Consider the following 11401-nt stretch of genomic DNA (forward strand, 5'->3'; position numbering starts at 1 on the left):
CTGATGCGATGTGTGCCCCCTGATGCAGTGTGTGCCCTCTGATGCAGTGTGTGCCCCCTGATGCCGTGTGTGCCCCCTGATGCAGCGTGTGCCCCTTGATGCAGTGTGTGCCCCCTGATGCAGCGTGTGCCCCTTGATGCAGTGTGTGCCCTCTGATGCAGCGTGTGCCCCTTGATGCAGTGTGTGCCCCCTGATGCAGTGTGTGCCCCCGATGCAGAGTGTGCCCCCTGATACGGCGTGTGCCCTCTGATGCGGTGTGTGCCCTCTGATGTGGTGTGTACCCTCTGATGCGGTGTGTACCCTCTGGTGTCCATACTCAGAGGTGCAGCCTCAGGCACGCATGCAGTCTTCCTGATGACGGGGTAACTGCTGTTCTAGCCAGGCTTTCCGTATCTCTTTTTCCCTTCTCCCCATTAAGATTCTGGATGGTCTACCACTATCGGTAGCACACCCAGCTGCTAACCTCCACCACTTGCTAGCTCTATTATTTTTGACAATGCCCTGGGGTATAAATTACTCCATAGTTTGATTCAATTAGACCCCGGCCCTTTCACAGTAGAAGGATGTTGTCAATCTTTGAATTTTCCTCTGACCCCAAGAGGGCTCTCCTTGGCTGTCTCTTTCCCTGGTTCTCTGGTTCAACTTCTGACTGGCTTATTGCTTCACTTCTTGCTGTCATGGAACTACCAGCTTGCTCTTAATTTTTCACCCCTCAGGCCTGCACTGTTTTCAACAACGCCCTTAGGCATGCTCTGTTCCAAAGACAGCCATTCCCCTTAGGCAGAGCTGGGGAGCTCGCTCGCCCTCCTGTCAGGACCTCTGGGTCGCAGCACCAAAGCTGAGAATGGGGACAGCAGCCCTCTTCTCCCACAGTGACACACCTGCTGTACAAGGGGATGCTGGGTCGAGAGGGCAGCCCCTGGTCTTCTGGGCCTGCCCCTCCCGGTGCGGAACTTCTTCCCTACAATCGAGCTGGGGTGGGGGCAGTCAGGGCTCAGTACGCTCAGCCTGCCACACCTGGTGTAGACCCTCCAGCCGACAGGTGACGACTGGCTGGGGGAAGGGAGCCCGGTTCTCTTGCCATACAACGCGGAGCTGGGGGTGGGCGGTTGCATGAGCGATGCCAGCAGCCTCCTCCCCCAGGTCACATCAAATTCCTAGACTAGGAGCTGGGAGGAGAGGGAGCCCTGTCTTCTGGGCCGCATCCGCCCAGAGTGGAGCTTCTGTCACCCTGAGCTGGGGGACGGGGGAGCAGGTCATGGGTCCAGTGCCACAGACTCACTGTTCTTAGTGAAATTTAGATCTGGAATGAGTCTTTCTCCATCTGCTATATGCTTTTGGCACCATTTCTAGAGACTTTCAATGGTTGTTTATAAAATAACTTTGCCCGGTTAAATCATGGTTCCACTGGGGAGAGGCTCTGCGAGCTCTTCACACAGACGTTCTAGAAGTATCTTTTGCCTTCATAATCGATGGTCCTGATGTTCAGAGGGGACTGGTGAGAAATGCGGGCTAAGTTCCGAGTTTGCTTTCCCAATGTAGCATCCACTTCTGGCTTGGTCCTTTAACCTCAAATTCACGGGAAGAGAGTCAAGTTATGGCACCGTAGATAAACCCTTAGAGGGAGAGGCCGGGCTTTCAGAGAGCAGACCGGGGTGGTCAGCAGAGTGCACCCCGGAGGCGTAGCACTCATTCCAGACAAGACTGCCAAGAGGTGACATGGGTCTGGACTTCGATTTGAGATGTTTATCGTCCCTACTGGAGGCTGCTTCTAGATTGAAATACAGCGAACACCGAGATGCTGGGGACGCGGCACAGAGTACGTACAGACCTAGTGTGGAGGCAGGAATGAGGAGGGGGACGCCATGACGGGCGCAGGTCTCCTCCCCCCACCCATCCTCATCCCCAGAGCCCGGGGGAGGAAGGGCTCAGGAACCTGAGAGGCCTCTGCTGGAAGAGCTCTTCTGCGAAGCTAATATTTCCCTGAGGAAACAGCGATGCTGTCCTCTTCTCCCCAGGGTGTTCTCTCGCTATTTTCAGAAATATTGCTCAAGTGAAAATTCTGCGAGTCAGTTCACAGGTGCACAAGAACCTGCCTGATCGGAGCTGCTCTGAGTTAGGCCACCAGCATCACGCGAGACACGCTGTGGCTCTTTATGGTTCTCCGGTTAGAAATAAGAGGGTTTGTCACCGTTTTATCACACGGCTGCTTATGAATTACAGCAGGAGTGATGTTCAAGTCACATTTTAAAAACCGTTTTCAAAATCCAGAGGAACAGTTTTCAAAATCTCTCCTGCTCCAACCCATTTAGAACAACCCCCTTGTACCTAATTAATTCCCTAGTAATATTTGGGTCTTTCATCTTGACAATGTAATACCGAAAGTGCTGAGCTCATCTCTATTAGCTGCTTACCAGGCATCTGTGCACCTTCAGAAACCCACAGTTGGTCTGCCACCACACCCAGTCACGTGCTGTCCTTCCACGGTTTCCCGGGAAACCAGCACACATCGCTACCTCATGTCACACAGAAAATTAAAAAAAAAAAAAGGACCCTGTAGCATTTCCTTTTTGTCAATAATTCTAATGCCCTAAAATATATCCCCACTAAAAAATAATAATGTCATGCAAACAATAAACAGAACAGGCCATAGAAAGAAGAATGGCATTTTAATTCAGGGCTTTCTCATGGGGACGATGGCAAGGTGTGAGCAGGAGGCCCCACTTACATGTCACGTGACCCTGGGTAAGTTCACACTTCTCCCTAAAGAAAGAGCAAGAAGGAAAAGGAGCCGCTCTCGGTCTCTCGTCTCTACTTCTTTCTTCGAGGCGGTTCTGTTCTCTCACCGTGGACTTCGGGAGCTCCTGGCTGGACCCGTGGGCCCTGGCCACTCAAGGCTCACAGCCGCCCAGGGTTGCCCCCACATGAAGAATCCGCTCTTCCAGATGCAGTGTGAAAAGTCCCAGGGCGGCTTCCCAGGGGCTCAGCTCAAGTCACACGCTCACCCATCAACCGGTCACCATTTTCTGAGGGACAAGCCATTCTGCTCATGTGACAGGGAAAGGCCGAGATGAGTCACTTCCTGAAGGTCATTCCAAAAGGTCAAAGCCCAGACACGAACTCCAGGACATCACTGTGGCCAGAGAGCCACTCCCGGCTGGGTCTCCGGCCAGGACCTCTTCTCAGCACCCACATTTGTCACAGACCCGTCTCTCCACATTACAGGACTTTCTGGTTGAGAAAATACGTAATGACAGCTAGCTACTAAGAAGTCTCTGATGAAACTATTTGTTCTTAATCACATAGACATGCACACGGGGGTGGGACATTCGATGCCTCCCTTCTCTAGGCAGGGCTGGACTTGCTCTTAGAAATGCTGACTCCTTCAGAGACTCCAGGCTGCCCCTCAGTTCCACATGGCCACTGAGAACCTGGCTTCTCAACAGCCTGAGTGGCTGCAGGAGGAGAGGCGGGCAAGGGGAGGAGGAGGGGAGACAAGTGCCCGAAGGGCCTCCACCTGGGTGCTGGGCAGGTTTACCGAGCGGGAACTGCCGGCAGGAGCCACGCTGCCTGCGACGGCCTCCACCACTCAGAGACTTGATGGGAGAGCCGCCGTGCAACGTGTTTGAGCCTTTGAGGAAACTCTGGTTGAAGGTGTCCCTGGCGTATTACCAGAAGGCTTTTAGTTCTGCCACCTCTGCTGCCATACCAGCACTGGGTCTGCCCCACTCTCTCCCTGGTCAGCACAACCTTGAGAAGGTCGTTTTCTTCTGTGGGTCTCGGTTCGTTCTATGCAAAGTGAGGGACTGAATCCAAATGCTACTTCTCACATCCCACACCAGGATGCTCTGTGGTTGGGACGGTGAAGGCATGGGCCCAGAGCACCGGGGAGGTGGTTTGAAGAGGGTGCAAATCTCAAGTCCTAAATTCAGTCTTCAGACCACCGTGAACCCTGACCCCAGTTTGTGAAACCCAGAGCCAAACTGCCATCGTCCGTTCCTGAGTGTCCTGTGAATTTCTCATGAGAAAAGGGATGCCTTCGATGCTCTTTTCCCCTAAAATTCAGGAAATTCAGAACCAAAATCAGTGTCGAAAGAAGTGACAAGCCCAACTCAGGGACAGGTGACAAAGATTCCGTACGCTCCTTCCGATGGCCTTGGCTCTCCTTTCTCCCGTCTTGGCGCACACAGAGCTTTGCCTTGGAAGCTCCCTTGCGGCCTCCAGAAAACAGACGAAGAGTAAGTCTTCAACACCAGCTGCCAGGACCGGGCCTGCTCTCTTGTCTGAGACTCCCGAGGCCAGATGGAGTTAAGCATTGGGCATTTTTCGGGTCTGGGAATGTATCACGTGTTATGCAACATCTCCAGCAGGGTCGGGGCAGCAATCTGTGGTCGCACACATTGTTGATTCTGTGGCAAAACCTAAGGATATTCACCCTGAGTGCAGCGCAGGAAAAGCTGCCGGATCAGCTCAACGCCTGTCAGGCTTTGGCACCAAACAAGTGGCAAAACCAGCTTTTGATTTTCGGAGCATTGTGGGGTTTGGAACTCTGAATAGGGGGTCGTGAACCTGGTCAGCTGATGCCAAGGAGGCGCCTGGAGCTGGGGACCGGTTCCCCGCCAGCTGAGGCGGCAGAAGCCTTGGGGACTGCCAGGCTTGGGCACCCGCTCCCGCCCTGCCCGGGAGACCTGCGCAGCTCGCCGTCTCTCTGAGCCTCTTTCTTCCTCCAGAAAATAGGAATGACAGCACCCACCTCACAGGATCACTGTGCGGTTACAAAGATGGTGCAGGGGGTTAATCTGGTGTGTACGTAGTGTCCACGGACGGGAAGCCGCTGTTCCCTCTGACGTCCTCGTCGTCCAGTGATGGAGGGGCTGGATGTTCTCTGCGTCCTGGGAGGTGTCAGGAGGGAAATTCGTCAGCCTCGCATTTATATGAGCTCTGACTCAGTAAAAAGCAGAGGGACCGCAGATGTGTTCAGCTGCCGACAGTTTATTGTGCCATAATACAAACAGTTTAGATTTAACGTCCTGAGAAGTCCCAAATCTGTGACTTACCGCGGCTTTCATGTAAATATTGCAGTTAGAGCCAGATTTTCAGTCTGTATCTGAAAAATCCCAAGTCTCTGGCCCTACCGTACGTCCTCGAGGGGTTTCTGCATGGCCTAGAGGCCCCAACTCTTACAGGCTTACAGGACAAAATGCTGGCTCCCAGGTGGGGGACCGTGTTAGTCCAGGGATCAGAGTTTCCTGCGCAGGTGGAGATGTGGGTCATTCACTCTCCATCAGATGAGGGACAATGGCCCGGGTGTACCACTCACAGCATCCGGGGACCCTTTATATGGACCCCACCTCCACGTAAAATGAGAGCCAGCAGGCACCCCTCCTTTTCTCCCCTGCCCCCACCCCAGCCCGGCCACTGATCCAAATCCTCCCAGAGCTCCTAAGAGATCCCCGTTCCCGGGCCCTCCCCCAGACCCACTGAATCAGGAGGGCAGGAGCCACGGCCTAGGATTCCGCACTCCTGCAAGACATCCCTGGTGACTCTGAGATGGCATTTTGGGGCCACTGACTCTTTGGACCATCCAGGCCTCCTCACACCCTCGGGGGAGAGAAGAAAGGGCGGGTGTGGCTGAAGCCTCGAGAACTGGGGCACCGGAGCCCAGAGCGGAGGCGTGCCCTGCGGGCCGGGCGGCTGCATGCAGGATGGAGCCCAGCGTCCCTTCAGTGTTCTTCCAGCCCTGGCAGGGTGCTCTGAAATGGGAGGGGCTTTACCAGCCAGTTTCCCGTTCCCTCCTTGACTTTGAAAGCTGGCCGGCTGCTGTGTCTACAGACCCATTCTTGGCATGCTGCAGGCGGCTGCCGCCTGGTCCCTGTGGGGCAGGGAGGAGCCCGCTGTGTTTTCAGGGTCTGGGGAGCATCTCGGTGTCGGTTCTTGCAGCAGAGCCTGGGCTGGCCTGTGGGCTCCATCCCCACCAGGTGGCAGAGATGCCGAGGGCGCAGGAAGCTCCCAGGATCCAGGTGAGGGTCCCAGGATCAGCCAGCACGACCGGGACAGGGACAGGGAGCCCTCTGCCCTCTTGGGAAACACTCATTTCAGCCTCCACTGTCTCCTTTAGTAATTCTTCCAATGCCTTTAACTCAACCCCAAAGACCGTAAAATACGTGAGACAGAGTTGTGGTTTAAGAAATGAACATAGAAACTGTGGACTAGATGTTCTTAACGGAAACTGCTGGTTTATTTTATGAAAAGAAAGACGAGGGGAAACCCTCAGCGGGACGGGTCTTCACACGTGGACAAGCAGCCCAGTCCCCCCGCCAGCTCTTCTGTAGCCGTGTGAGGGGGCAGGGCTTTTGGTGCTGGAGAGCTAGGGTCCGCAGATATGGTAGACATCACGGCTCATTGAGGGCCTCATTTCTTGGTGGCCCCACAGAGGTCTGTGTGGACGTGTGGAAATTTGTGTCCCATGGCAGAGACACCCCTCCTCCCCTCCACGCGGGCTCAGGACAGGTTCCCTTCGGTCATCCCTCAGGATGGCCAGAGACCCCGGGCCTTCCACGCTCCCACTGCTCTCCTGTGTTCTGCACTGTGAGGACACACAGAGCATCTCTTGAGGCCGTGTAGACCTCTCCTGAGGCGGAAGTGCAGTGTAGACCCATCCTGGGGCAGGGCTGCCCTGTAGACCATTCCTGGGGCAGGAGGGCAGTGTAGACCCTCCTAGGACCAGCTCAGGCACACAGAGCTTGGGAGCAGAGACTCAGGAGCAGCAGAGAAAGCACACAGCAGGGATGCTGAGCTCAGGGGGGGTCTGGCTGGGGGAGGCCTGGGGAGGTGTGTGGGCACCTTGTGTGGGTGGGATGGCTTGGGGGGCTGCAGGTGGGAGGAGGGGGGAAGAGGGTAGGAGACAGTAGACAGACACTGGCCTCCATTGGGTAACTAATGCTGGTCCCAGCTCCTGGCTGCTCCCTGTTTCTGGCTCAGCCTTGCTGCTCGTGGCCGGCCTCCCCCTGTGGCCACCCTCCCCATGGTCACCCCTGCCCTGCGGTTGCCCTCTCCGTGGCCACTGTCTCCCCATGTCACCCCCATCCCCATGCCCCACAACCTTGTGGCCACCCCCCATGTCCCCTCCCCCAGGGCCCCGTCCCTGCCCTGTCAGTCGCTCACACTCGCTCCCTCTCCGCCAGGGCACTGACTCGGAGTCCGAGGACGCGCCACCCCAGCACTCCTTCGTCAACCACTACATGAGCGACCCCACCTACTACAACTCGTGGAAGCGCCGGGCGCCTGGCGGGCGCGCCGCCCCGCACAGGTACGAGGCGGTGGCGGGGGCCGAGGCGGGCCCGCCGCTGCACGCTGTGGTCACCACGCAGAGCGCCGTGTTCGCGCCCGCCGGGCCCGGCGCCCGGACTCCGCTCACCGGCTTCTCCTCCTTCGTGTGAGGCCGCCCGTCCCGGAGCCTATTTTTAAGACAATCAACTCCAGTAACTGAGCTCCAGTTTTTGTTTAACACGAATTCTGATGCGTGATGATTTTACCTACTTGTGAACACTAGATTTCAATTAGAAAGGTTTTTTTAATGGCTTTTTGTAACGTCGCTGCAGGAAGCGGGTTCCTTTGGTTTTCTTTTCTTTTTACGAGAAGGTGTATTTCACTGGTGCAATGGCGTGGCACCCCCGGGCCTCTGAAGACCTCAGACCTCCCCGGTGCCGGGTTTCTCCGTCCTAACGTCCAACTAGGAAGGCTGGAGGGGGAGGAAGGGCTGGGGGTCGCGTGAGACCCCCACCTGCCTCCAGGCCGCTCCCCCCTCTGCTCTACCTCCTCTGCCTGCGGAGAACCAGAGGCCCCAGACGGATGGACGCTGCCTCTGTGACAGCTGGGGCTGCAGCTCTCTCCCGGGGTCTGAAGAGCCGGCGGCTGACATGGGCTCAGGGCTCTCTGACCCACCGTGCCCGGCTCTGCAGGGTCCCCACTGCGCAGGTTCCAGGCGGGAATCAGCTTTAAGGCTCCGGCAGTGGGGCAGGAGATTCCAGGGGACGTCCTCTGACCCGGTGATGGCTCAGCGGCTGCGTTCTGTCGTGCCAGTGGTGAAAGATTCGGGGCTTTCTTCCTCCTTTCTTTCTTTAAACCCCATAGTGCAGGAGCAGGAAACCACCCCCACGGCTAGAAGCCACCCCGATGGCCCTTAGCAAGCCAGCTCCTCCCTGTGAACACACAGCACAGGCCGGCCCACTGGCCCGGAGAAAAGGAGCCGGCGGTTTCAGAATTGCTTGTTGTGTAAGAGGTGTGCATTGTTAACCAGAGTATTTTTTAAACCTTTTTATCTTTTTTTAAAATATGTCACATGAAATGAATGAGTCTCTGCTGTCTCCAGGTGCCTTTTTCTTAATTGTTTAGCTTTGTACACGGGAAAGACGAAAAGCGACAGTCTCCAAATAAAGCGAAGCAACTCTGAGGAGCCGAGGGCTGGCCCGCTAGAGCTCACAGCCCTCCATGCCCGCGGGCAGCTGGCCCCCGAGGTCCCCCGGCCACCCCCGCTGCCTGCGCCTTGCCCGCCAGCGCTGCTGTTTCCCGTCCCCCCATCCGAGGCCAGCTTTTAGCCTTAACAGGTTTTCTGGAAAAACTTATTTTCCCCTTTGTTATTGTTTAGCTTTAGTTTTTTAGCTCAATGAAGATAGCATGAACTGCTTGGAAAGTCTTGGGTTCTAAACCGTCGCTGTGCCTCCAGCCCATCGCATTATTTTCGCAACAGGTGTCTGAGGTGGCAGAGGGACGGGTGTCCGGTCCCCCAGCCCAGAGCCGGGTCTGGATGTCACCTGAGTGCTGCTGGCGCCAGCCCGTGTGTGTGTCCGGGAGGGCCCCACGTCCCTGCCCCGCCAGCAGGAGTGTGGCACATGAGAGACGCACGGCCGCTCTGTGCACAGGGCAGCAGGGCAGTGCTGGCCCAAGTGATGTGCCGGGGCCCTGAGGGTGGAGGTGCCGGGCCAGCACCTGGCCGGGCTTGTGCCTCATGTGGAACATCTGACCCTCTCCTTCCTCCACCTCCAGGGGACGGAGGGCATCTTCACGCTCTGCTGTCAGAGTTGCTGGCTGTGGCCCCAGGAGACCAAGGAGAGTTTTGTGTTGGGTGAAAAGGCCCTTTTCAGTTTTTCCAAAAGTAGAGGGTGTGTGTGGAAAGTTTCCTTCCTCTCTCTCTCCTCCTCCCGCCCCTTCCTTCCTTCCCTCCCTCCCTCCCTGCCTTCTCTCCCTCCTTCTCCCATTCCTTCCTTCTTTTTGTGAGCGGAGGGGGAAATGTTGTAAACCAAAAATCCTAGACGCTCTGCCCAAAGCCGCTTCTGCGCGAGCCTCGCCCCCCACAGTTCACTGGACACGACCCTCCGGGGGCACAGAGCCCACCTCCCTCCTCTCGGCCCCAAGACCCAGGTGGCCAGGAACCCGCAAGGCTGTGACCTGGCCTTCCTGGAAGAGAAGGGCTGGATGGAGAACGTGGACCGCACTGCCTCTGTGCACTCTGCTCTCTAAGCCATACGGACGTCACTTTACGTCATGGGGGACAGTGCCGCGCCGTCCTGGGAGGAGGACAATCTGGGCTGAGGTGTGGTTTTTGCTTTTGGGTTTGTGACAACCACATGACACTTCTTTTCAGGCTCACTGCATTTCCTGTATTCTCTCTACCTTGAGTAAGCTTTTTTGGTATGGAATTGTCTGTGGAGGCTGCATGGGCACCATGGCTACTGAGGGACTGTTGGTGTCTGCCCTCCCCCGGCCCTGGGGGGCTCTGACCCACGAGAGACACCTGCATCGAAGGAACAGAGTTGGTGTTTCTGGTTAGAGTTCAGCCCCTTCACAATATGGGCCTTGAGAAGCCTCTCGTCTTTAGGGTGGAAAAAAAAAATCACATGACAGGAAAATGGATATTGGACTTTAATCTCAGTTCTGAACAAAGGACAAGCACTGGTTGTTAACCGGGGCAAGATGAGCGTCCTCTTCCTGCCTTCCTCTGCAGTGGTGCCACTCAGGTGCGTCCTGGGGAGCAGGGGCTGCGGGGGCCCCGTGGAAGCCCCCAGCTGGCCGTGAAGAGCAGCGATGACCATGAGCTGCCCCTGCCTGGGAGGAGGACCCTTGAGGCAGCCGGGAGGGCCCCCCCGGGAGGGCCCCCCCTCTGTCGGAGCGGCAGGGAAGGGCTTGCGCGGGGCACCAGGGCACAGGTGTCCAGACAGGGGGGCGGCAGGCGGGGCGGTGGCAGTCCCTGTGCCCTGCGGGTGTTAAGCACATCAACTTGACCTCGTTTACCTCGTCCTCTGAATGAGGCCCAAACGGAGCCCTCTCCTGCCCCAGCCTTCCGTCCCTGCCACGCTTTCAAGGATCACCCCATGAAAACGTCATAGCCGAGGAAGACCGGATGTGAGGCGATGCGGGGATGCCCCCACCCCCGGCCATGGAAGAGACCACGAGTGGGCGGCCCTCCGCCACAGAAAGCTTCCGCCCTCTGGAAACCTCTTTTGCTGCCGCGCTTGGACCTCATCACCACGGGACTGAAGCATGGTGTTTGCATACCGATTCGTAGCATGGTTTTCAGTTTTTCAGAATTCTTGGCACACGGTGTAGTTCTTCTCCCAATGAGCCATCGGTCCGCGTAGCCAACGTGGCTCTCTTTGATTCCGCATCCCTGTAGCACGGATCCGGTCTGAGAGGTGGAAGGACGTAGAAATCCGCGGACAGGGCTAGCCTGCCGAGGCCACCTCCTCTCTCAGCGCCACCTCTGGTCTCTGGAGAGAGTAGGTCAGTCCTGAAGTTTTCCCCACAATCTTTCCTGGAATTGTGCAGAAAACCAGATCTCATTAAAAAGAAAAAAAAAAAAAAAACCCAACTTGTAGGAAGACAGAGAGGTGCTATGGGTACGATTTTTAATAAAAACATCATTTTGTTCCTTATGCGCTTGTGATTTTCTTCAAGTATTGATGAAATGACTCATGAATTCTAGGCTGTAAAGATGAAGCACTGAATCTGAACCCGGAGCTGTTCCAGACCCCCTCCTGTTGACGTGCAGGCGGCACGGACGTGCGGGACAGGCAGCAGGGGCCAGAGGGATCCCAGCTCTCCCGGGGAATGCACTCCGGGGGCAGCACCCTGGCCGTGAGCCAGGTGGCCTGTGACGGGTGGCCTGGAATCTGCGCCCCGAGTGGACTGCAGCCATTCTCAGCACCAGTGCCAGGCCCCCACCACCTGGCCGTCCCCCCAAAGACTTCACGGGTGCCCAGAGGGGAGACTGCTTGTTACGAAAGTTAGGCTGGGGGAGTGCAGGGCCCTGAGCAAGACTGCCTTCCCTTCTAAGGACTCTCCCCTCGCCCACGGGCCTCCACAGGCTCAGAGGGGGCTCTGAGTGGGGGAATGAACAGGCCAT

General features: G+C 56.7%; 1 protein-coding gene across 3 annotated transcripts in view; it reads left to right on the top strand.

Annotated features, from left to right (window-relative positions):
- Positions 1-10931, top strand: part of SDK1 (sidekick cell adhesion molecule 1) — an 857865-nt gene extending 846934 nt beyond the window's left edge. For 2 of the 3 annotated variants that reach the window (XM_070567254.1, XM_070567256.1), the window contains exon 45: positions 7185-10931. In XM_070567254.1, coding sequence (XP_070423355.1) covers positions 7185-7439 — 255 coding nt within the window. In that variant the 3' untranslated portion in view covers positions 7440-10931. The remainder of the gene's footprint in view (positions 1-7184) is intronic. The other variant, XM_070567255.1, reaches the window with a different exon arrangement.
- Positions 10932-11401: the final 470 nt, after the last annotated feature.

The sequence above is a fragment of the Equus przewalskii genome, chromosome 12 (genome assembly GCF_037783145.1).
Source record: "Equus przewalskii isolate Varuska chromosome 12, EquPr2, whole genome shotgun sequence".
NCBI lineage: Eukaryota > Metazoa > Chordata > Mammalia > Perissodactyla > Equidae > Equus > Equus przewalskii.